We start from the raw sequence: 25,423 nt of genomic DNA on the forward strand, positions 1-25,423 counted from the left end.
ATGGCACAAGCTTGACTCTATCGGAGGGAAAAATCAGTCTCTTTTTATCATTTGGGGTGGCAGGTGTGCAAAAAGTGTTCATATAGCGGGCTGAGACTGCTTATCCCTAGAATGGCATGCTTGCAAAACTGACCCTCAGCTGGCATCTGGGAACTTGGATTTCTAGAGGGTCCTCACCACCCAGACTGATAAGACTGACTCACTAGGCATAAGCTGTTTGTGCAAACAGTGTGATTGATGCTGAGCACCTGCTTTCCTTCTGGGAGTCTGGAATTTTGGTAATGCCAGGTAGAAGTTGCCTACCTGACTAGCCCCTAGTAAAAACCTTGGGTGCTAAGTCTTTAAGGATCTCCTTTGGTAGACAGTATTTCACAACTTCTTGCTGCAGAAATCAAGCAAGTCCTGTGTGACTCCACAGGGGGAAGACTCCACAGGGAGAGGACTCTTGGAAGCTTGCACCTAGTTTCCTCCAGACTTCACCCTATGCATATTTTTGCTTTGCTGATTTTGTTTTGTAACTAACGGCTTTGGCTTTGTAATTAATCATAGCCATGAGTATGACTAGCCAGCCCTAGTGGTCTAGTGGTTAAGATTCTGTGCTCTCATCACTGCCGGCCAGGTTCATTTCCAGTCAGGGAACCACACTACCCATCTGGTGGTTGTCACACTGTGGTGGCTGCCTGTTGCTGTGATGCTGAAAGGATGGAGCAAAAAGACCAGGCAGTGTTCAGCTCTGCTGTACACAGGGTCCCTAGGAGTCAGAATCGACTCCACGGTACTAACAACAACGTGTATGATTATATGCTAAGTCCTGTGAGTTCTCCTAGGGTAATGGTAGCTGCTGTAACAAATCAGTGCCAAGACTGCAGAGGCTCAATATGATAGTTTATTTCTTATTGGTGTAAAGATCAATGCCAGTGCTGGTGGGCCAGTGGCCTTGTACTCGTTCGTTGAGGACCCAGGCGCTTTCCGTCTTGCACTCCATCTTCATCTAAGGCCTCTGAGTCCTGTCCGTTAAGTTTGCAGATGGAAAAAGAGACTGTGGAAAAGATGTGCCCCATTCTTGACCTCTTAATCTGAACCCCAGCATTGGTCCCAAGATGACCCAGATCACCACCTCTGGTCACATTCCATTGGCAATCACTAGTCATACGGTCCCACCTAGATGCAAGGGGGCTAGGATACGTGGTCTCTGCTTGGTGGCTGTTCCCCTGCAGCAACTCTGTGGAAAGAAAGCATGGATCCTTGATGACCTGCACCAGCACTGCAATACTTACTATGAACCTGTTGTGTGCTCAACTTCATACCAAGTGCTATGAGACAACACAAAGAAGTTGTTCTTGCCCACGCGGAGGTTGACATGTAAAAGGGCACTGGTCAAGGACGAGGAGGCAAGGCTCAGTTTTTCTGGGAAGTGTTCTTTCCTATTAGACCCTTCTTCTGTGTTTCCATAGTAATTGGTGCTTATCTGTCTCATAGCACTTATCCCAGTGCATTGAAACGTTCCATATTCTTGTCTGACCCTCCCACTGAATTACAGTGTTTTTGAGGTCACAACTTCAATTACCTTCACAACTTCTGTTGACCGGCATGTATCCCTAGCGCCCAGCACAGAGCCCAGCACATCTGAGATAGGTAGTAAATGCATAAATGAGTAAGTGCTTGAATGGGACGGTGAGATGCAGTGCAGTACCGCACTGTGAGCATGTGCTTCGAGTTAGTCAAATCTTCTCATCTCTTGTAACCTTACGAAAGTTACTTAACTTCTCTGAATCTCAATTTTCCATTCTTAGAATGGAGAGAAAAATACCAACTTTGCAGGGTTGTCATAAGATTTTCTGAGATTATGCATGTGTATACAGCATCCAGCCCTGTGCTAGGTACACAGTAAACTCTTAAAAAGTGGTACTTACTATTAACATAATTACTGCCAGTGGAATACCAGTTTCAACATTCACTTACCTCAGATACCCTCTTTAATAGAAGCCACTAGAAGCCATAGAAACCACCTTAAGTGGCCAAATCTTGTGCACAGATGATGAGAGGGAAGAGTTGTGGAGGGAGCAGCTTTATTTCATTGTCTTCCCGGAAGGGTGAAGGGACTTCCGTCCCTTGTCCTTGACATCAGAGAGTGTTGGATTCATGATTCTCAAGGTGGTGCTTCTTTTTCCAAGGCTTTACAAGATGTCAAGCTCATCTCACACCTTTACAACTACGTCCTTCAAGACAGAGCCCTGATTCCTTCAATTGTTCATCCACTTAAGAAATATTTTTAGAGTGTCCACCTTGAGCCAGGCAATGGGGATGAATAGTGATGAACCAAGAAGACCAACCTCCTCTCCCATGGAGCTTACATTCTAATGAGGGAGACGGACAACAAAGCAATAGCTATGTCACATGTAGACAATGAAAAATAAGTTGTTATGCTGCTTTCTGGGTATATGGTTACTCTTTCTCCAAGTCTTGTGGTCTCCAGGTAAACCATTGTTAAATCTATTATATGTGTCACCTCTAGTGGTGCCATTTGGCCTTCTTCAACAATTGTTTTGTAATTACGTGCACACACACACAGAGTTACCCAAAACTTCCTCTCATATAATGTTTCTAATTGGTCTACTCTATTTCATAGTTATCTAAGCCCCTGGTTTTTGACTTTTTTAAAGCAATGGAAACCTTTTGGATTTTTCCAAACTAGATGGTAAGGTAGCCCCAGTGTAAAAACTGTTCTTGTCTGGTTGAAGAGGGGTCCCTACCTGCTTAGCCTCCACTAGGTTCCCTGCAATGGCCCTTAGTTTCACCAAGGAGCTCAGGACTACAAGGAATAGTCTGAAAACCATAGGTGAAGTCTTTTTAAGTAGGAGGAAACTAACGATGAAATTATAGTGTAGTTCAGTAGACAAGACTTGTGAACAAGGAAAAGCTAGCAACCTACCAAGGTTAAAGGTAAATAAGTGTGAAACTGTGTGGTGGAAGTTTTTAAGAAGAAAGTTTCTTATCTTAAAGACCCAAGGGAGCCGATGGAGTGCTTGGCACTGGCTCCCGGTCATTTTCACCAGGCCAGCTTCTCTTAAACCATTCTCAGTGAGTTCAGCATCCATGTGGGGGCTCACCCAGTCCCTTGATTTCTTAATCTCTTGATCCCCACTCTCCAGTGATCTTGTCCTCCACTCCACCTCAGCCACACACTCCCTTTGCCACATCCTTGACCTGTCATCACCAAAAATGGCCTCTGCCCCATTCTTCCAGCTTGTCAGCTCTTGAAAATACCTCAACAACCTTCTTTCTCTCCTTTTGTCATGCTCACCAAGTAACACCTTAGCCTGAAATAACCCGTCCATCCTTCCTCTCCTTCCCTGAACTCACTCAGCTGAACAAGGCTGAAGAAAATCTCAGAACAAAGCAGACAACTGTAACTTCATAAACACAGCCTTCAATACTGCCTTGCAACTTAGGCAGTTCACTTTCCCCTTCCCCAAAACTAGTTCACACCTTCCCATGCTGCAAACCTCCCATGCTTCCTTTTTGTGCTCCAGTTCAGCGCACTGTCAGTTAATGACCTTACCTCTGACCTCACTGAGAATGGAGAAGCCACCTTCTCACCTCTGCAAGGTGAGAGCTCCCTCCTCTTGTCAAAAGTTCCACACACCTATTCCTTCCCATGGAGGACATGTCTTCCCTGTTCTCAAAACCAATGTCTGTGTGCTACCGTTCTCAGGGACTTTTGACCCTTTATTATCTCTTCTCATTCTTGGGACTTCCCCTTCTGGATCCTCCAGGGAGTCATTCCCATCATCATACACACATGCTTTGGAATCTCTTGTCAATCAAACACAGCAACGACAAAGCTATCCTGATTCCATATCCCCTTCATCTCTAGCTCAAGCTTCCTCCTCTGAGCTCCAGACATTTCTCTATTTGCCTTGGTGCCATTTCCACAAGACTATCTATAGGCATATCAAATTTAATCTGTCCAGAATGGAATTCTTGATTTTCTTCCCCACACCTGTTCTACCTACAGTCTTTTCCATTCTGTAAACATCTACCTGTCGTTCAAGCTGGAAACCTGGGAGTCGTTCCTGATTCCTGGGCACCCCTGTGCTCCTGCCTTCCCCCATTCACCTTCCTTCACCACACAGCAACAAAGCGTCCCTGTCTGCTTCCTGAAGCTACGGACAATCAGTCAGTCTTCTACCATGGAGTCTGCCTTAGCTGTGGATTCTTCACGGATGTTGTTTATCAAGTTGAGGAAGTTTCCTTCTATTTCTGGTTGTTGAGTGTTTTTATCATGAAGAGGTGTTGGATTTTGTCAAATGCATGTCTTGTGTCTATTGAGACAATTGTGTGGCTTTTTTCATTTGTTCCATTCTATTGTCCTTTATTCTATTCATGTGGGCTATTACATTAACTGATTTTCAGATGGTAAATCAACTTTGCACTCCCACTTGGTCATGGTGTATAATCCTTTTATTATATTGCTGAGTTCTATTTTCTAGTGTTTCATTGGTTTTTGTTTGTTTTTTGCATCCCGAAGTGTTCTTATGAACAAATGAGAGCTTTAAATCCTTCACTGGATTCCTGTGGCACTCCAGAGGTCCCCTCTGGAACTCCGCCCAGAGACCCTCCATGGCCCTTTATGCTTATCACCTCCTTGCTTTCTGGCTGCCACTTCCCTGTCCAACTTCCCTGCTCCCTTACTGGTTTCTCCTAGGGACAATTCCTAATAAGTCACTTCTCACAAATCCTTTTCTCAGATGTTGCCTGTCAGGATTAGCCTAAGATCCCCCCATGGAGGAGAAGCATCTCTGGTCATGTCACCCCTCACACACACCCACACTCCTCGCACTAAATAGACTCCGTGGCTTTTCCTGCAGGTGATTTATACCCTGAACACTCGCCAGGATGAGGCCGAGGCCAGCATGGAGGCACTGCGGGAAGCCCACCAGGAGGAGCTCCAGAATGCAGTGGCAGAGACCAAGGCCAGGCTCCTGCAGGAACAGGGCCGCGCAAATGAGGAGGCCCTGCTCCAGCGCATTCAGACCCTGGAGAGCGCCCTGGAGCTGCAGAAGAGGCTGACGCAGGAGGCGCTGGCCCAGTCGGCCACATGCAGGCTGGAGACCAAGGAGAGGGAGCTGAGGGTGGAGGCAGAGCACGCCGAGAGGGTCCTCACCCTCTCCAAGGAGATGCTGGAGCTCAAGGCTGACTATGAGAAGAGGCTCCGGCACCTGACGAGCCACGAGGTGCCCCAGTGGGGCCGGCTTTCCCAGGACAGCCCTGACCCAAAGGCAGAGCCGGGCCACGGCCCCGAGATGCGGGAGGTCCTGCAGGAGGTGGAGAGGCTGCGAGTGGAGAACCAGCAGCTGAGCAAGGACTATGCCCAGAAGGCCGAGGAGCTGCAGGCCACTTACGAGCGGGAAAATGAGGCCATCCGGCAGGCCATGCAGCAGTCAGTGAGTGAGGCTCTGTGGCAGTGGCAGGAGAAGGAGACCGACCTCCGCAAGAACTTCCAGGTCCAGGAGTCCGCCCTGCAAGCCCAGGTCAGGAAGCTGGAGGGGGACCTGGAGCACAGAGGCCGCAAGATAAGTGACCTGAAGAAGTATGCTCAGAAGCTGAAGGAAAGGATTCAGGTAAAGCAAGATCTCTTGCTGCGTTTCAAATGGGATCGTAAGCTTGGCCCCTAATTTTGAAAACCTACTAAGTGTCAGGCACTGTACGAAGCACTTGACTTCCAACGAAGTGAGTGTTACTATCACCATTGAGTTCAACTCCATTCATTCAGCAAATATTTATTGAACACCTACTGTGTGCCAGTCTAGGGCTATGGGCAGGAGACATAAAGTGAGCTAGACTTGGTCCCTGACCCCAGAGAGCTTAGAGACTTCCAGCTTGCAGATGAGAAGATGAGACTAAAACTGGGAGGCTTAAGGACTGGCCTAGCTGGGCACACAGCTAATAAGTTTTTGAACTCAGGTCAGCCTAATTCTAAAGCCCCTGCTCGTTCCATAACAAGTTGCCTCTCCAAAAATCATTGGGACTTTTTGTTCGTGGAGAGCCAGACCACGACAATGACAAGTCAATGCTACGTAATGACAAGTCAGTTACATGAGCCCCACAGACTCACAGAGCCCCATCTCTGAAAGCAGCAGCAACTAATATTCCTAAGACTTCCTGAGCATTTTTTCTGTCTCAGATACTTTATCTCATTTAATCCTCACTATAGAAAGGTTAAATAACTTGCCTAAGGTCACAAAGCCAATCAGGATGAGTAAGGATTTGATGATTCTGAGCCACTGAATTCCAGAGACTAAAGGCTTGTGCTATGCACTCACCTACCTTTCAGATCTGATGTCGAGTCTGTGTACGTAGGATGTCTCTACACAGAACTGTAACCAGAGAAATGAGACCCTCTCTGTCTGTTTAGGACCTGGACGTACAGCTCAAGGAGGCTCGACAGGAGAATTTGGAGTTGAAAAGCACTGCGAAAAAACTTGGGGAGAAGCTGGCTGTTGCCAAAGATAGACTGATGCTGCAGGAGTGTCATGTGACGCAGAAAACCGGTGAGGTGCCTTGGAACGATTTCCTTACAGATGGGAGGTTAGCTGCCAGGTTAGCCTGGCACTGCTTGCAGCCTTGAGACTGTTGAGGGAGCAGAGTGGAGGGGCAGGGCTGTTAGATCTGACCCACCTGGGACCCACCTGGTGGGAAAATCTAATCCATGCAGGACACAGGTGAGCCGACGCCTAGAGCTGCCACAGGCCAGATATCTAAAAGGCAGGATGCAAAAGGACCCCTTGCCCCCAAATATTTCCCCACCAGGCCCACCACAGGGCCCAAACTGCTCAGCACTGGCTTTTCCCCACACTTAGACAATGCTTTATACTTTTAACATCATTTCACATAGTGACGTATTGGGTCTTCCCGATAATTTTGTGCAATAGGTGTCAGTATCCCATGTTACAGATGAAGAAATGAGGCTGAGCAAGGGTAAGTGGCTACTGAAGGCCAGACAACTGTTTGATGATGGAGCTGATGTTTGTATCTCAGAATATCTGACTCCAAATTGCCTTCCACTAGGCTCCCTCATCAGAAAGTTCTTAAATACCTACAATGTGATCGGCTTGACCCTAGGAGATATACAAAGCCACAAAACATGAGCTCTGCCTTCAGGGAGCTTACGGGACAGTTACAGTACAGCCCACGGCATGCTTTGGTACCATGGGCATGGCCCAGGCAGGAGGGGAATGAACTGTCCTGGAACAAAGAAATAACTGTGGGCTGGAAAGGTGAAGAGGAGGAGAGGTTTGAGTTGGAACCAGAAGTGTCTGGAGGGCTTAGAGCAGTGGTCTCAAAAGTAGGGCAGAAGTACCTCAGGGAATATAGGAAGAAACTGAGCAATTCTAGTTATATTTATTTTTTTGTCCTATCCTTTAAATTTCTTTAAATTTAAATTCTTTGAATGCACATATTTTCAGGAATGTGGTCAACTTTTTTTAACCTATGGAAAGCACAGTCAGAAAAATCTGAAGATGACTAGTTTAAGAAGGAAGAACATGGCAACTATTTGAACTCAGGATGCTGCTTGAGCAAAGATGGCGTGAGGGCCATGCTTGAGGGCCAGAAGGTCATGGAGCAGGGATTACATAGGGGAGCGGTGGGCAAAATAGTTGAAGAGCAGAATAGGGACCCAACTGCAGAAGGCCAAGGCCAAGGGTACTCCAAATGAGGTTGAAACTTATGCTTCAGATGACTTGAAGACGGAGCTGGTTTCAGAGAATGAAGTCCTAGGGAAAGCGAATGATTTGGAAGCTCGCAGTCCGCATCCTCAGCAGGACCAGAACTTTCCCAAGGAGTGTCCATGCACAAAAGGAGGCACAGATACACAGGTAGTGTCTGACCCAGCCCTGGGGGTGGAGGAGTCACAGGAGGCTTTCCTGGAAAGAGCTTCAGGTAGAGGCCAGTCCCAAACTAGGAGGAATCTGCTTGGAAGCAGCACGTCCCATGGTTTTGGGGATGGATATGTGGGTGTGAAGTTCCAGCCAACTTCCTGTCGTTTGAAACTAAGAGACCGAGAATGTAGCAGATTTCTCCCAACTCATGGTTGGCTCCTGGGAAACAGAAACTTGCTTAGGATTCCCGATATATGTTCTCAGTCAAAACAAACAAAGCATTATTTAGAAATCACTGTAGTATGGGCTGGAATATTTGATCCTAGATAATAGATACTCTATTCCAAAAAGCCCTTTTCTGATGGTGAGTAAAGTGAAGTTTCTTACAAATATCAAATATATAGTCTTATAAGCTTTATTGCGCCTTGTGATACAAGCTGTAAAATCAGTATATAAACATTGGAAAAGCTGTACAAAAGCAAAGTGGCCGATTCCCTTCTCTTCTCCCACCCTGGCAGCCTCACAGGCCCTTTTTCTTTTTATAGACCAAGAAAGAGGCAAGTATTGAGATGGAATACATGAAGCAACAGTATGAAGAAGACCTTCGCAGAATCAAAAATCAGACGGAGGAGGAGAAAAACCACCTCAAAGACCAGCTCGTGAAGAGGCTGGAAGACTTGGTAAAGAGGCACACGGTGGAGGTCAGATCAGTTCGCTCGTCGGTGGAGGCCGAAAGGAAGAAGCTGCAGAAGGTGAGATCCCCTCTAGACACTGTCCTGTTTCTTTTTCGTTTCTTCTACCTCCCTCCTTTCCTCTTTTATTTCTTCTTTCCTTCCTCAAACATGTACTGAGCTCCTGCTGTGTACAGATCTAAGCCAGTTCTCTGACCAAAGGGACCTCAGGATCTTTGGGAGGAGACGGGGACACCCCTTAGACTGCAAGACAATAGGGGTTACAGTTGTTGGCATGGGGTGGAATTGTGTCAGATGAGCATTTAACTTAGGGAAATTCAACTCCCCTTAGCAAAAACAGAGAGAAATAACATGAAGCAAACACTAAGGCTTGGCAGACTGCCTGGATTCAAACCCCAACGCCACCACCCTGTAGCTTTGTGACCACAGCAAGTTATTTAACCTGGGCCCCTCCGAGGGAAATTCTGCATGCCGCAGGTTCCTCATTTATAAAACAGATGATGATAATAGCACCTCAGAGAGTGGCTGCGAGGATTAAATGAAGTAATCCATGTGAAAAAACAAAGCCTATCATGGTGCCTGGGGCGTGATAGGCATTAGGGAGATGCAGGTAATTAATGAGCGGCCTGGCAAAGTGAGGGAAGATGCTCAGTCTCTGGGTACTGTTCCAAATTCTCACCAAGAATGCAAAGCCTCATCTCTCATGTTCGCTGGGAAAAGCAAATGACATATGTGAATGTTTTAGGAAAAGAGTGAAATGTAAATCAATATTATCATGAACATGGGTGGTGCTTGGTTACTACAAGAAAGCTGCTCTGTAATCCAAGAGCCTGCATTATCAGCTTTGAGTTTTCACTGAAAGATAATCATACATCACTGAGGAATACAGTGTTGTGTGGTGGCTAAGGGTAGTAAGTACTCGATAAATATGTGAACTCATGAAAGGTCAGACTAGTCCTGGGTCCAAGTCCTGACTCTTGCACTAGCTGTATGACCACGAACAGGTCACTTAACCTCTCGGAAACCTGATTTCCCAAAATAGAGATAAATTCTTGTTATGTGGATTAAATGTGGTATTATATATAAACCCTTAACTCTGTGCACAGCATGCAGTAAAAGCTCAATAAACAGTGACTATGATTAGTTGCTACGTGTATTGGGTGACATTGTGTGAAATAATATTTAATGCCCATTATACCTTATAAAGCACTTTATTCTTATGAATACATTTAATCCTCCCAACAGTATTACAAAATGGATGTTCACATCCCTGCTTTAGAGATGAGAAAACTAAGGCCCAAAGATGTTATGTATCAACCCACACAGACAGTGAGTGGTGGTGTGAGTGCTAAAACCTGACAGCCTGACTCCGGAGCCCAGGGTTTCTCACCCCGTGCCGGGTCCGCAGCCGTATTGAAAGCATTTTCCTCCCCAGAAGCGGCGACTGGTCACACAAATCCAGTGGGAGGGACAGGTTGCCCTGGTAACCTGTCAGCCAAACCTGGCTGAGTGTAGAAATCCCACTTCAGCTTTAATCAGGGGGCATAAGGCGATTTGGGAAACAAACTATGTAGAAATAAATTGTGTTTCCTCCTGTTTTTTCGCTTTTCTTTCTTTTACTTTTGTGTCCTTTCTATAAAACGAGGATATAAATTAGGTCATGCAGATTAGGGGAAGGTAAAGCCTTGAAGAAGCCTCAAATCTAGGGTTCATGGACTAAAAACAGACACCAGTTCCCCTCTTGGGTTAAGTGCTCTATTTCTTTGAGCCGTAGACTGCGGGTGTGTTGTGTATCCTGAATGCTCCCTTAACATAAAGGAGACACTGCAGAGATGGGCTGGAGTTGACCCAGAAGGCCTGTCTGCCTTCCTTGGCCACGGGATTAGATGATATTATCATTTAATCTTGACAGACAGAGCAGAGTACACCTTGTATAATTAGCACTTGCCTACGTCGATTCCTAGGGAGAGCGAGGAAGATTTATTGAGCGCCTCTGAGCCGCGCTGACCACTGCTGCCCTCCACAACTCGTTTGTATCACTTAGGATTCTTGGAGGCAAGCACCACGAACTCACCCTGGGCAGGTTAGGCAGAAAAGGAATTTAGTGAAGGGTAATGAGCAGCTTTCTGGAAGACCAGGGAACTGGGCTTGGCAGCTATCCAGCCAGGAATAATGTCCCAAATCCACTGCAAAACCGCTGATGACACTCCTGCTGCCACCTCTGAGCCCAGACCTGCAGTTTACACTGCTGACACCACCGCCACCCAGCCCTGGACATTGCCTGCAGAACTGCACTGTCTGATACAGTAGCCACTAGACACATGTGGTTATTTACATTTAAATTAATTATGATTAAATAAAATTTAAAATTCAGTTCCTCAGTGGAACTAGCCACATTTTAAGTGCTCAATAGCCATAGGTGGCTACTGGCTCCATGTTGGATAGCATGGCACTGAGGGATTTCTACACATTAGCTACATTATATTTTAGATATTTCCCTCATCACGGAAAGTTCTGTTGGTCAGTGCTGCTCTAGAATGACTGGCCCTGCTGCTCTGGAAGCTGCAGTTGCCAGATCCTGCGTGACTCTGCCTGTACATATTGGTGGCTTCTCTTGGAAATCTGGGATGGGTGTGTCTAACTGGTGGAGCCTCAGTCACATGCGCTATTTGCAAAGGAGTCTGGGAAGGTAAGACTGGCGTTTTCAGGTTCTGTGGTGGGAGGAGGGCTCTTAGGTATCAGATGGAGAATTTCCCAGACGTCCAGAGAGGGATCAGATGCTGGGCAGCCAAAAGGAAGGACAGCTCTCCACTCCATGATTTGATCCTCACTGCAGCCCTGTAGGTAGGGGTTGTTTTCCCATTTCACAGATGAGGAACCCAGGAAATTAAGTAACTTGAGTGTCACACTGCTCAGAAATGACAGAGTCAGGTGTGAACCAGGCCTGCCTGACTCCAAAGCCACTAACTTTTGCACTCTGTCTCTGTGGCATAACAGAATAGACATTGCCCTGGGCCTTGGAGAGCAGGCTTCAGGTCCTCACCCTGCCACTATCCATATACTGTGTATTTACTGTTTATCGAATGTGTACTCTGTGTTTTGAACAATGCAAAGATACAGGAACGAGCCATGCTTTCAAGGAACTCATAGTCTGACAGGAGAAATAAGATGTGCGCGCAAATAACCGGTGCCAAGTCAGTGTGTAAGAAGCCCTGTACCCAGGGAAGCAGTCTCATCCCAAACCATTCTAGGCCTCTTCTTTCTAATTTAAATAATAATTGTGAATATGAATGATTTCCTCAAAATTTTTCCCCAACTCTTTATTTCTATCAATTCCGAAAGTACTCTTCGTTATTTAACAATATGTTGCTTAATATTCTGGACCTTTCCAGATATCTTTTTGTTATTGATTTCTAATTCAATTCCCTTGTGGTCAAAGAATAGATTCTATAATTTCATTCCTCTTCAATTTATTCGTCTTGTTCTGTAGCCCAAATATGGTCTATCTGGATGGATGGTCCGTGTGCACTGGAAAGAATGCGGATCTGCTGCTGTCGGGTGGAGTGTTTCCATAGATGATAATTAGGTCAAGTTGGTTGATAGTGTTGTTCGAGTCTTTTATTTCCTTACTAATTTTTTCTCTACTTGTTCTGTTGATTACTGAGAGAGAAGCTTTGAAATCTCAAATTTAAATTGTCGATTTTTATATTTCTCCTTTTGGTTCTATCAGTTTTCACTTTATAGAAATTCAAAATTATTTATTAGGTGCATACACATTTAGGATTGTTATGTCTTCTTGATGATTTGGGCCTTTAATCATTTATGAAATGTTCCTTGTGCTGAAGTCTACTGTGATAAAAATATAGATATGCTATTATTTTTATGGTTAATGCTGCATGATTTATTTTAATCCATTATTTTAATCCATTCCTTTACTTTTAACCTACCTGTGTCTTTCTATTCAAAGTGCTTTTGTGGTATAGCTGGGTCTTACTCTTTTATTCAGTTTGACAATCTGACTTTTAGGGTCATTTGGACCATTTACATGTAATGTAATTATCATTAAGTTTATCATCTTGCTGTTTTTTTTGTCACATCTATTCTTTTCTTTTCACCTCTTTTTCTGTTTATTTTTGATTCATTGAATATTTTATTGGTATTCCCTTTGTTGTCTCTGCTAATGACTTATTAGCTATTTTTCTCTTTTTAAGGGAGCTGGTGCTAGTGTTTGCTCTAGGATTTATAACGTCTTTAATTTATCACTGTCTGCCATCAAATAATATTATATTACTTCACACATATCTATTACTTCACTGTACAAACCTTACATTTCCATTTCTCCTTTCCTGTCCTTTGTGCAATTGTTGTCATATGTTTTATTTTACATGTTATAAACTCAACAGTGCATTGCTTTTCTATTTCCTTAACCACTCAATTTATCTTTTAGAGAAAATTTTTAAATGAGAAAACAAGTCTTTTGTATTTTCCCATTTGCCATTTTTACACTCTTTATTCTTTTGGTAGATTCAAGCTCCCATCTGGTATAATTTTCTGTTAGCCTGAAGAAGTTCCTTTAACGTTTCTTGGAGTATCAGTCTGCTCACAACAAAATCTATCAGGTTTTATATGTCTGAAAATATCTTTATTTTGCCTTCATTTTTGAAAGCTATTTTGCTAGATATAGAATTCTAGGTTAATGGTAATTTTTCTTTCAGCACTTTAAAGATACTGTTCAACATTTTTTGGCCTGTATTTTCTTCAGATGAAAAATTAATAGCCACTTTTACCTTTTTTCCTCTGTGCATAATGTGTCTTTTTGTTCTCTGACTGCTTTTACGATTTTCTCTTTATTACTGGCTTCCACAATTTGATTATGATATGCCATAGTGTGATTTTCTTTGTGTTTTTCTGCTTGGGGTTCATTGGACATCTTAGCTATGTGAGTTTACAGTTTTTATCCAGTTTTGAAATTTTAAGGCCATTATCATTTCTGTCCCTGCCTTCTGATATTGTTCCGTAAGTCATCGAGGCTCTGTTCATTTATTTTCAGTCTCCTTGACTCTTAAGAAATATTCCTTGTCCTGAAGTCTACTTTGATAAAAATATAGACATTCTATTGTTTTTATGGTTAGGATAAAGTTTGAATAGTTTCTATTGTTGTATCTCAAGTTCACTCACCTTTTTTCCTGCATCATCAAATATTTTTTTAAGCCCATTTGGTACATTTTTAAATTTCAGATATCATTTTTTTTAGCTCTAGAAATTCCATTTGCTTTTTCTTTACAGTTTCTCTTTTCTCTCCTCCATGTTTTTGTTTTCCTTTAAATTCTTCTTTTTTCTTTTTTTTGAGGAAGATTAGCCCTGAGCTAAGTACTGCCAGTCCTCCTCTTTTTTGCTGAGGAAGCCTGGCCCTGAGCTAACATCCGTGCCCATCTTCCTCCACTTTATATGTGAGATGCCTAACACAGCATGGTGTTCCAAGTGGTGCCATGTCTACACCCAGGATCTGAACTGGTGAACCCCGGGCCGCCGAGAAGCAGAACGTGTGAACTTAACCGCTGCACCACCAGGCCAGCCCCATCCTTTAAATTCTTGAGCATATTTATAATTGCTCTTTTAGGATTCTTACCTGTCATTTTGGGGTCTTTTTCTATTGACTGATTTTTCTCCTGGTTATGAGTTTTATTTTCCTGCTTCTTTGCATGCTTAGTAATTTTTGATTAGATGCTGGACATTAAGAATTTTAACTTACTGAAAGTCTGGATTTTGTTATCCTTTATGAGTGCTGAATTTTGTTTTGGCAGGCAGTTAAATTACTGCAAATCAGCTTCATCTTTTCCAGACTTCTTTTTTTATTGTGGTAAAATATAGATAACATAAATTTACCATTTCCAAGACTTATATTTAAGCTTTGTTAGGATGATTGTAGAGTACCATTTGCTCTCATGCCAGTTAAGCTAAAGTGTGACCCTTCATGGGGTCTTCATTGGTGTTGGTATTATTGCTGATCATTGACTCTGAGTGACATTTTAGGCTTTGTACTCATTGACTCTTTCTGCTGCACCATAAACTTTACTGAAAATACATTCAAATACTATGTTAGCTTTTTGAAAAAAGTTAACATGTTTACTTTTAAAACACCAGCTGGAATCTCTGCTTGGTAATTTTCTGTGGTTGCTCCTTTGTGGTTCCCATCACAGTGTCTCCTTCGTGTATCTTTTCTTAAATCACTTGTAATTGTGGACAGTCTAGACCAGGAAGTAGGAAACAGATGTGAGTTCTGCTTTTGCCTCTTATCAGTTGTAGGAATTCCTCAGTGTGAAATGGATGCAATAAAGCCTGTTTCCCTGAACACTCTGAGATCAGTAAGAACAGACTTTATGAAAGTACTCTGTGAATTCTGTAAATTAATGGCCCGCAGAACCCTCTTCTAGGTATGCGATGCAGCAATTTATATATTTGAAAGCATTAGTCTCCTTTTTCCTCATGTTCTTGTCTTTGTAGTTGTTTTTTCTCTTCTGCTGAGTTATGAAAATGTTAATGCTTCCTGTTGAAATCCTCGAGGTAGCTTTGGACTGAGCTGGACCTGGGCATGCTTCCTTCTAACCTGTGTTCTCCAGGTGATTCAGAGCTATTTGTTTTCTGACAGTAAACCACATCATTCTGCACCTAAAATGAAGCTTACTAGTGCCAAAAATTACTGCTGAAATCAGTTATTTCCATCTGTGGGGAAATTTTTTCTCTTTGGGTCCATTTGTCAAGGCAACAGCTGAAGCTGTGATTGATTATATGTAGGCTGTTAGAAGTTAGAAAGTTAGGCTGTGTAAAATTAGAAATAGCCAATTGCTTTTTGCTGAGAATCTTTCTCTCAGGGGGTTTTCACTTTTCTATTACAGTGAGCATGCCTTAACAGAGTTAGTGTCCGTACCAGGAAGAATGTTAAACAAAACTCTTGTTCAATAAAAGCTTCAGTGAATGAGAAGTTACTTAATGAAAAAAAAATCAGAAGTTTTGCTGAGGGGATGGCCTTGTTTCTGATGGTTGCTTAAGTCATCTCAATTTGTTTGGAACAAAAGGATAATTTATATATTGTCTTTAGAAAATGAACTCCCCAAAACAGCAAGCCCTGCAAAAGGGGATCATAAATTTACTGAAGAGACTACAGTCATGTGCTGCATGACATTTCGGTCAACAATGGACTGCATATACAATGGTAGCCCCATAAGATTTGTACCATATAGCCTAGGTATGTAGTAGGCTATACTGTCAAGTTTTTTGTAAGTACACTCTATGATGTTCGCACAATGACGAAATTGCCTAATGATGCATTTCTCAGAATGCATGCCTGTCACAGAGCGACACATGACTGTATACTTGTGCTAAGTGTTCATGTCATGTGACTCTTACAATCTAATCACATCCCACTTTTCTTCTAAGTGTCTGACCTCAGGGACAATGCTAAAGTCCACTCAAGGGCGACTGGCCTGGCATAGACTTGACCCCACAGAAAGTGTAAAGATGTCATCAGGTAATCAGTAGCAGCACCTTTTTAGATGCTCAAGTCAGAAACTCAGGAGTCAAACCTGACTTCTCTTTCATCCCTCACACTCAATCAACCATCGAGCCAATTCATTCTACTTCTTCAGTGACCCTGGAACATCTCCACTTCCCTCTATCCTCAATGGGTACCACGCTCATTCAGTCACCCACCACTTCTTGATGGACTGTGCATTGATCTCCTAACTGATCTTCCTGCCTTTCATCTCCCCACTTCATCTAATCCAGTCTCCATTCCAGGGCCATCTTTGAAAACTCAACATTGGCTTCAAATTCCCCAAAGGCCCCCTATCATCTTTACAGTGTAGTTCAAATTCCTTAACATGGTTTATAAGACCCTAGATGGTTTGACTCCTCTTTGGTTCTCATGCTACATCCCACATCTCTCCCCCATCTAACTCTGCCCTCCAGTCTTTTATTTCATCATTCATTCCACCTTGTTTTCCTTCTTGGCCTTAATACATAGCTTTCCCTTGATGGGAAACACTCTCCCCTCGACCACTGCCAAACTCACATGTCTAGTTCTGTCTAGTTTTTACTGATCTTATTAGTCTTGGTTTATATATCAGTCTTCCCACAAGCTTTCCTTGCTTGGCCTACTGATGCCGTTGTCTGGGACATGGCACTCCCTATAACTACCTTAGCATAGCTCCTACTGTGCTTCATAGTAATTACCTAATCACTGCATGTTTTCCCCACTGGCATGCCTTGTTCACTACTGCATCCCTGGGTTTATTGGAGCCAACTTGTACTGACTCCTGAAGGGCAGTTGTCACATCTCTTCCCAGCTCCATATTCGGTGACATCATTGTAGTAGCTTGAAATCAACCACATCAGGAGTACTTACACCATGGAAATCAACAAATGCTACAAACTGATTATTTCTATTTCTTTATTTATTTTTGGAAAGCCAATTGTTAAACATTTACCAGCACACACTGACTATATCCCTAACCCCTTACATACTTGGCATATAGTAGATATTCAGTTAATATTGGTTGGTTGAATGGATGAATGATAGGTTTCCTTTGGACCCCAGATCAGCCCCTGTCACATAAGCCTTTGCCCCCCACATTTCCATATGTTAGCTCTAGTGCACCTCACTCCTTGGAAACAGAACAGGGTTTCAGTGCCTGAAGACTAGACTTCCAGCTTCTCCACCCTGCTTTTGGAAGCATGTGGGGCCTAGCCACAGGAAATCCCTCAGCTTTGCTATGACAGAAGTGGGAAGACCTTTCGGTCAGGCATTTGTCTGTACTAGGTGCCACATTTTCCTTAGAAAGCAGAGAAGAAGCAAGGCCAAGCAGTCAGCCTTCCTGAGTTCAAATCTTGACTTCTTCACTTCCTGGCTGCTTGAGCTTGAGCAAATCATTTAACCTCTTTAAGCTTCATTTATTCATCTATATAGTGAGCTTTAACAGTAGTACCTAGGTCATAGGGTTTTCATAAGAATCAAAGAGATGATCTGTGTAAAGTACCCAGCACATGTCAGTTGCTATTATTATGTCCATCTACTCTCAATTAGAGCGTAAAGGTCCATAATCAATTGACAGCACAGAAGACCTACATTCCAAATCACTGTCAGATACTATAACCTCACATTGACAGCAAATGCTGGAGTGTCCCAGGCGTCAGTTCTTGAATCTCCCCTATTTTCCTTCATATTCTCTCTAGCTTTTCTCATCCGAACACATGGCCTAATCCATTCTGTATGCTGATGACTCCCAAATGTAAATCTCCAATCCAGAACTCTCCCCTAAATTCCAGACCAAACATCCGGCTGCCTACTTAGATGTCTAACGGAGGTCTCAAACCCAACATGTCCCAAACAATACTGTCCCCAAACCTGCTTCTTCTTCTTCTGTCTTCCTCGTCTCAGTGAATGGTAGCACAGTTCTCCCCCTGCTCAGGTTAGGAACCCCGTGTCGTCCTTGATGCCTCCCTTTTCAGCAAGTCCTGGCAGTCTGCATTCAAGATCTATCCAGCATTCTACCACTCATGGCCACCCACACTGCTCCGTCAGTCCAGCACCTTCACCTCCTTATTGCAGTGGCCTCCTCATTAGCCTGCCTGTTGCCCCTCTTGCCCCATCCCCCATTCAGTCTGTCCTCAAGACAAAAACCCGAGTAACCTTGTTAAAATGTAAGTTGGATCACATCACTTCCCAACTGTTGATCGGCCTTCATCTTACTTTTCAGTCTTTACCATAACATATGAGGCTTTATATGATCTCCCTCATGTCCCTCTAACCTCATCTCCACCATTCTCCCACTCGTTTACTCCAGTCCAGCCACAGTGGCCTCATCCCTGTCATTAGAACATGCCAAGGCCTGGAATGCTCGCACCAAGATGTCTACTTGGCTAGCCCCCACTTAATCCAGGTCTTTACTTGAAAGTCACTTTCTCTGAGGACTTCTCTGGCTAACCTATGTAGACTTTTTTTTTTTTTTAAAGATTTTTTTTTATTTTTTCCTTTTTCTCCCCAAAGCCCCCCGGTACATAGTTGTGTATTCTTCGTTGTGGGTTCCTCTAGTTGTGGCATGTGGGACGCTGCCTCAGCGTGGTCTGACGAGCAGTGCCATGTCCGCGCCCAGGATTCGAACTGACAAAACACTGGGCCGCCTGCAGCGGAGCGCGCGAACTTAACCACTCGGCCACGGGGCCAGCCCCACCTATGTAGACTTTTAACCCAACCCCCTTAACACTCCATAGCCCCCTTTCCCACTCTATTATGTCTCCTTGGCACTTGTCACCATCCCACATAGTTTATACTGCATTATACCTATTGACTTTTTTGCCTGTCTCCTTTATGCAAATGTGAGCTCCTAGTGATTAGAGCTTTTGTCTCTATTTTTATCTCAAGCTCTGAGAACAGTACTTGGCACATGGTAGGTCTCAATAAATATTTATTGAATGAATAAGCCATTATCTACCTCAAGTTCAGCTAAAAGGAACAGAATATATCATGCACTCCTTTAGATACTTGCGAAATTTCCCCAGAAATTAAGCTAGATCAGAAAGGCTAGGCATCTATAAGGATAACGGTAGTACTTGTCATTTATTGATCCCTTAGTACGTACCCGGAACTGTGCTAGGCATGTAAGTAGCACAATGAGTCACAGAGAGATTAGGAAATGTACTGAAAATCCCACAGCTAAAAGGCTGAGCCATTCATGTGGTCCCCAGAATGTTCCTTTGTCTGGATCTGCTTTGTGCTGAGGCTGTCAGGCTGTGGGGGGACCATGGAGGAAGCAGCCCTGTGAACCTCATCATTTTGACTAAAGTACAGATGCTTTTGAGAAAACCACAGGAGAAACTTCTTTCTGCTTTTAGTATTTCCCTGCATCTGAGAATGTAGTTGGCTTTTTGACTTTTATATGACACTGAGAATTGTGTCAGTGATGAGCATTCCCTTTTCTTACTTGACACTACAAACTTAAAGCCGGGGTCCACCCTGCCCCCACGCCCACCAATATATATCAGACTTCGGGATGTGAATTTAACACATTTTCTTTTGACCTTCTCGTGTGTCTCTAATTTATGTTTTCTTACGGTACTTTTTGCCTCTTGTAAGTTTCTTTGAACCTCTTTGAGAATAAGGCAGGGTGCGAGTACGTAAGCGTCCTGTCCGTGTTTTCATGCCTTGTGTGGCTGACTCTTCTAATCATCATTTAGGAAGTGGAAGCACAGCTGGAGGAAATGAAGAAGAGATCAGAGAATGAAATAAAGCAGCTGGAAGAAGAGAAAGCAGCCCTAAATGTGAAGCTCCAGAATTCTCTGCTCGAGGTACGTCCCCCGTCAACACAGTGCTCGGGGGCGATGGCTCTGGGCCCTGGCAGTTTCTGATTAGCTGAGGTGCCAGGAATCTCAGGAAACTGCCCTGACCTCCTTACATTCAGCATCCTTGGAGAGAAAAAGGACTTCAGCCCGACAAGAAGCCTGTCTCTGGAGACATAAATTTAGCTGCAAGTAACAGAGAGCCTGATTTATGGAGGTTTAACAAAGAGGCGTTTAATGTCTCACATAAAAGAAGGAGGCGGGAGGCTGCTGGTGTTGATTCTGTGGCTGAAAGATGTCAGGCCTGGGAAATCTGCGATTCTCTTGGTCTCAGTTTCTCCCGGGCTGCTTCTCCCTTTTGTGGGCGTTAGACAATTTTGCCTCAGCAGGCTGTTTCTTTTATCAGAAAAAAATATTAAAAATTATATTTTATGACTGCATTGGTATAAAAATGAATGTAGCCAGGCTGTATTTTTTCCTTATGATTTTAAAAGAAATTATAACATTTTCATGACCCTAAAAGTATTGTGAGCCCTAGGCACTGTGCCTGCTGCATCTAATGGAGAAGTCAGCTCAGATTTCCCCCAGGCTTTGAAAATGTCTATTGCCCACTCCGGTTGTCACGTCCAGATTTAAACCAGGGAGGGGCAGTGCTGACCAGGCCAGCCCACTTCATCAGGAAATCAAAAGCATTCACAGAAACCCCAGCTGACTCCTACTCCCATTGGGAATATCTGTGTCAGCCTGAGAAGGCAAGGATTTAGCTGTCAGGCCTCCACGGTGGAGGCAGGCAAGGGAGGAAGGGGTAGGGAGTGGATGTGGAGAGGCCAAACAGCCGATTTTGCTACATTGGCCCACCTGTCTAGATCACACAGATATCGGTTAAGTTCGCATATTCTGCATCTTGGCAGCCCGGGGTTGCCCGGTTTGAATCCTGGGTGCGGATGTGGCACCACTTGGAACCCATGCTGTGGTAGGTGTCCCACATATAAAGTAGAGGAAGATGGGCATGGATATTAGCTCAGGGCCAGTCTTCCTCAGCAAAAAAAAAAAAGAGAGAAAGAGCGAAGGACTGGCAGTAGTTAGCTCAGGGCTAATCTTCCTCAAAAAAAAAGAAAAAAGTTTAAAAGAGCTGTCGACCATGTTACTGGGGAGAAGAACTAGTGGAAGAGGCTGGAACCAGGGTTCATTCTTGAGCCTGATTAGACCAAAAATATGTAAAGAGGCTTCCTTGCTTCTCCGGCCCTCCGTCACCCTCCAGGTGAGCCCTCCATCTCCCACGCCCTCAGGAGCCCATGAAATTGGTTCCTCAGCCCTGGCCAAACATCAGAGCTTCCTGGGGAGCTTTGAAGAACGCAGAGGCCATGTGCAAGACGGTGTTGATTGTTTCAGAATACATATAATGGAGTTCAGTCTAGACACATGCACGAGTAAGATACAACCAAATTTGAACCGGTGGCTGTTTCTGGAAGGGAGCAAGGTCAGTGGATCGGGGGAACCATAGGGGCTGCAAATGTATTTGTGGTGTCTTCTTTCTTCAGCTGAGTGATGAGTATCCACATTATGTTTTTCTTTAATCGTTTTTCATTTTTTTAAAAAAAATGTGAGCATGCTGTGCATTAGACTTGATATCAGGGGCTCTAGAGGGGAGGTCTCAATGGAAAGTCTCTGCTGTTGAGGCTTCTGTCCATCTCAGCCCAAGGTGGGCTGCACAGCAAAGAAGCCCCCTTCTCCATCCCTCCCTCCCACTCTCCCTACTTGCCCTCGTTTCCTCCCCCCGTGTTAAGCCGTGCTGCCAATCTTCATGTTGGACCTGGCCCACTTAGGGAGGCTCCACATCTGTGTGTGGGACCAGCTCAGTTGTTCTTCTGACTTGAGACACCTGGGCCATCACCTGACTATTTCTCTGAATGCCCCTTAGAACGCCTCTCTAAAAATGAGTGGCGAGCCTTTGTTGAGCACTTATGCTAGTTAAGGTACTGTCTAAGCAGTTTACGTGTAATAGCTTTTAATCCTCACCTACCATATAAGGTAGGTATTATTATTGTCTCTGGTTTACAAATGAGAAAACTGAGGCTCAGAGAAGGTAAATCACTTCCTCAAAATCACAGAAGTAATAGGTAGCAGATCCGGGATCCAAACCCAGCTGATGCAGTTCTAAAGACCCCACTCCTAACTGCTATGCTAATGCTGCCTCTAGTACAGCATGCTGCCTCTTTAATGACTAAGGGTCATTCAGGACCTGAGTGATCATTCAGGAGCAGAGCGTTTACAGATGGTTTGGCATGACCCAGAGGTTGACCATGGACAAAGTGCCTCAGGCCTGCTCTTCCTCCTCCGTTACTTCTGCTGCCTTAATGGTGTGATTATCCATCCTCCTGCTTACCAAAGTTAGGAAGGCAAGAGTTACCCTTAACCACACCCTCCCCTCCTGCTCTCCCATCCTCACCCAGAGTCCCCACCCTGCCTCACCATCACATCCAATCAGTCATCAAGTCCTGTGGGTCCTAACAGTTAAACCTCTCGGTTCCCTCTCTTCTCTTTATCCCATTGCCTTGGTCAAGACCCTCAGAATGGCTCACCTAGACTCTTCTCTTTTTTTACCTACTTATAGTTGTTACCTAAACAATTGCACAGGCCTCATTTGAATATTTCATAAGCCTTAGCACGATGCAATGTAAGTGGTTTCATAATCTTTAAATGTTTCTTCTTAAATATTCATTTTGTAAAGCTGAGGAGACATTCTGGTGAAGCCCTTCTTCTGTGGTGTTGCCTAGAGTCTTGCAAGAGCCTTGTCTTATATCTTCCTGCCTCCACCTTGTCCCTAAGCCAGCTAATTCCAGAACTAGCTTTCTCAAACCCAAATCTGCTCAAGGCCATGCTCCTCCTTCCCTAAAATCTTTAATTCTCATGTTTTTCACAATTTGGCCCCAACCTAACTTGCCACCGCTACCTCCCAGGACTCTGCCCTGTTCTGTCCACACCTTCATGTTGGGCCCCCCAAGATGGAACCTTCCTTCAGACCTCACACACATCCTACCCTCCTCCACCGTTGCACCTGCTGTTCCTGCTGCCTGGAATGCCTTTTCCTGCCCTTGCCACTGACGGACTCCTATTCATCCTTCAGTGCCCCTACAGCTGCCTTGGATTCCCCTGGGCAGAGTTTATTGCTGTAAATTCTCTGTGGTAGTACCTTCCTCATAGTAGTTGTAGTGAGGATTAAAAAGAGTTAATACCGTAAAATGCTCAGTTAGGTCTATGCCTGGCACCAAGCAAACACACCATTAATGGTGCTATTATTATTTTGTACATATGTCTACTAAATGTTGCTGTGATTATAAACATATATCTATGTCTTCTGTAAGATGACAGCTCCTCCAAGGCAAGGACCTTTATTATCTTACCATCTTGCTCTCCCTCTCTCCCTTTCCCCTCTCTCCTCATCCCCTAAAGAGTATTAGGTTTTCCACACAGGTTCGTTAGCAATGTCTGAGTTTCCTTTATGGTCATTGGCCTTGTTCTCAGAGTCCAGAGCAGGGAAGCCAGTGTATTTCATTGATGCTCTACAATTAGTTGCTTAATAATCATCATCATGCTTAAGGCTGTACAATTTAATAACATCTTCTAGCCACTCTTTCATTTTATTGGCATAATTCTTAGATATTTGTTCCTTTTCTTTACCAACTAATTCTTTTTAAAAAAAAAGAGATAGAGGGGCTGGCCCAGAGGTGTAGTGGTTAAGTTCATGCCTTCCACTTCGGCAACCCAGGGTTTGCCGGTTCGGATCCCAGGTGTGGACATGGCACCGATTGGCAAGCCATGCTGTTGTGGGCGTCCCACATATAAAGTAGAGGAAGATGGGCACAGATGTTAGCTCAGGGCCAATCTTCCTCAGCAAAAAGAGGAGGATTGACAGCAGATGTTAGCTGAAGACCAATCTTCCTCAAAAAAAAAAAAAAAGGAAAGAAATAGAGTGGCCTTCCAGGAATGGTATGAAAGCCAATGAAAACCACTCTGCAGCTCTAGTATAAATGTACATATGTAAATAATTTAAAGGAAAGTGTAGAATACTATAATCTATTTCTAGAAAGACTAGGCAAGTAGCTAATTAGAAATGGCCTTTCCAGAAGCGTGTTTGGAATTTGTCTAATGAGGCACTGTCCCCAGAGCTGACTGACCCAGAAGAGTGGATTCTCAGATTAATGACCACATCTGGGAGAAAGGACTTTGTTTCATGGACAAGTGTTTCTGTTCTTCTGTTTTAGGTTTTAAGGCTGGAAGAATTTATCCAACAGAATAAGGTACATGCCCGAGGAGGCAAGGAAAGGCCCCAGGAATTGGACTGCCAGCACTGCAGCATTTTAGAGACCCAGGTAACCTCTAGACTTTCTGCTTTGATTAAGGATATTTCTCTTCTCGATTTCAGCACTTTGGCATCCCCAGCGACACACGCTGGCATCAATGGGCTCTCTTATTTCTCTACTCAGAGCTGCTAAAATGCCTCACACACAAAAAAAATCACCACAAAATCCATTTGCAAAAACCACAGAGAAAATAGAGCTCTGAGAAATTATCCGAGGGGTTTGAAAAAGAACGAGGCTTGTCAGATGAATCTTCTCTGCCTCTCTGAGAGCAGCCTGCCTGGGGTACTGGGGCACTGGCTGGAGCAGGGCCTTTGGTCCTGCCCAGGATGACACATAGCAGTCATAATAATGCCCCTTGCCGCCTCCCTCCACATCCGGGTATCAGTTACTCTCACGCTAGCCCTCCCTCCAGATGGCTGCCCTTCTAAGGACACTGCTCCAGGGAAGAAACTGGTTCCTGCCTGTCTCTCCGTTGGCTCGTGATAGGCTATATAATTCCCCTAGGTTTGCCATAATGAATTACCACACACCTGGTGCCTTAAATCACAGAAATTTATTGTCTCACAGTCTTAGAGGCTGGAAATCCAAAATCAAGGTGTTGGCAGGGCTGGTTCCTTCTGGAAGCTCTGAGGGAGATTCTGTTCCAGGCTTCTCTTCTAGCTTCTAATGGCTGCTGGCAGTCCTTAGCGGTCTGCAGCTTATAGACACATCACTCCAACCTTTGTCTCTGTCATCACATGACCTTCTTGCCTGTGTGCCTGTGTCTCTGTCTTCACAAGGCCTTATTCTAAAGACACTAGTCATTGGATTTAAAGCCCACCCGAAGCCAGCATGAACTCATCTTAACTAATCACATCTGCAAAAACCCTATTTCCAAATAAAGTCACATTCACAGGATGTCAACATATCTTCTTGGGGGTATAATTTAACCCAAACCACAGGCACTCAGGTAACATTTGTTGCGTGATGTTGGAAACATAAATGATCCCCATGAAGTAGGCGTTTGAGTACCCTGGCTTGAATGACTCTCTAGATTCCTGTTTCAGCTTCCCTCTCAGTCTTTATAGCTGGAGCCATCAAAAATCCACTGCCCGAAATTTTGTTTATTTTATTGCTGCTCCAAATTTTCAGTCCACTTCAGACTCCAGAA

At 44.1% G+C, this 25,423-nt stretch overlaps 1 protein-coding gene across 1 annotated transcript in view; it reads left to right on the forward strand.

Annotated features, from left to right (window-relative positions):
* FAM184B (family with sequence similarity 184 member B) overlaps positions 1-25,423 on the forward strand; it is a 126,677-nt gene that overhangs the window by 51,833 nt on the left and 49,421 nt on the right. Inside the window, exons 2-7 of the mRNA XM_046656022.1 lie at positions 4,872-5,624; positions 6,419-6,554; positions 7,741-7,880; positions 8,429-8,635; positions 19,808-19,918; positions 24,175-24,282. Coding sequence (XP_046511978.1) covers positions 4,872-5,624; positions 6,419-6,554; positions 7,741-7,880; positions 8,429-8,635; positions 19,808-19,918; positions 24,175-24,282 — 1,455 coding nt within the window. The remainder of the gene's footprint in view (positions 1-4,871; positions 5,625-6,418; positions 6,555-7,740; positions 7,881-8,428; positions 8,636-19,807; positions 19,919-24,174; positions 24,283-25,423) is intronic.

The sequence above is a fragment of the Equus quagga genome, chromosome 3 (genome assembly GCF_021613505.1).
Source record: "Equus quagga isolate Etosha38 chromosome 3, UCLA_HA_Equagga_1.0, whole genome shotgun sequence".
Taxonomy (NCBI): domain Eukaryota; kingdom Metazoa; phylum Chordata; class Mammalia; order Perissodactyla; family Equidae; genus Equus; species Equus quagga.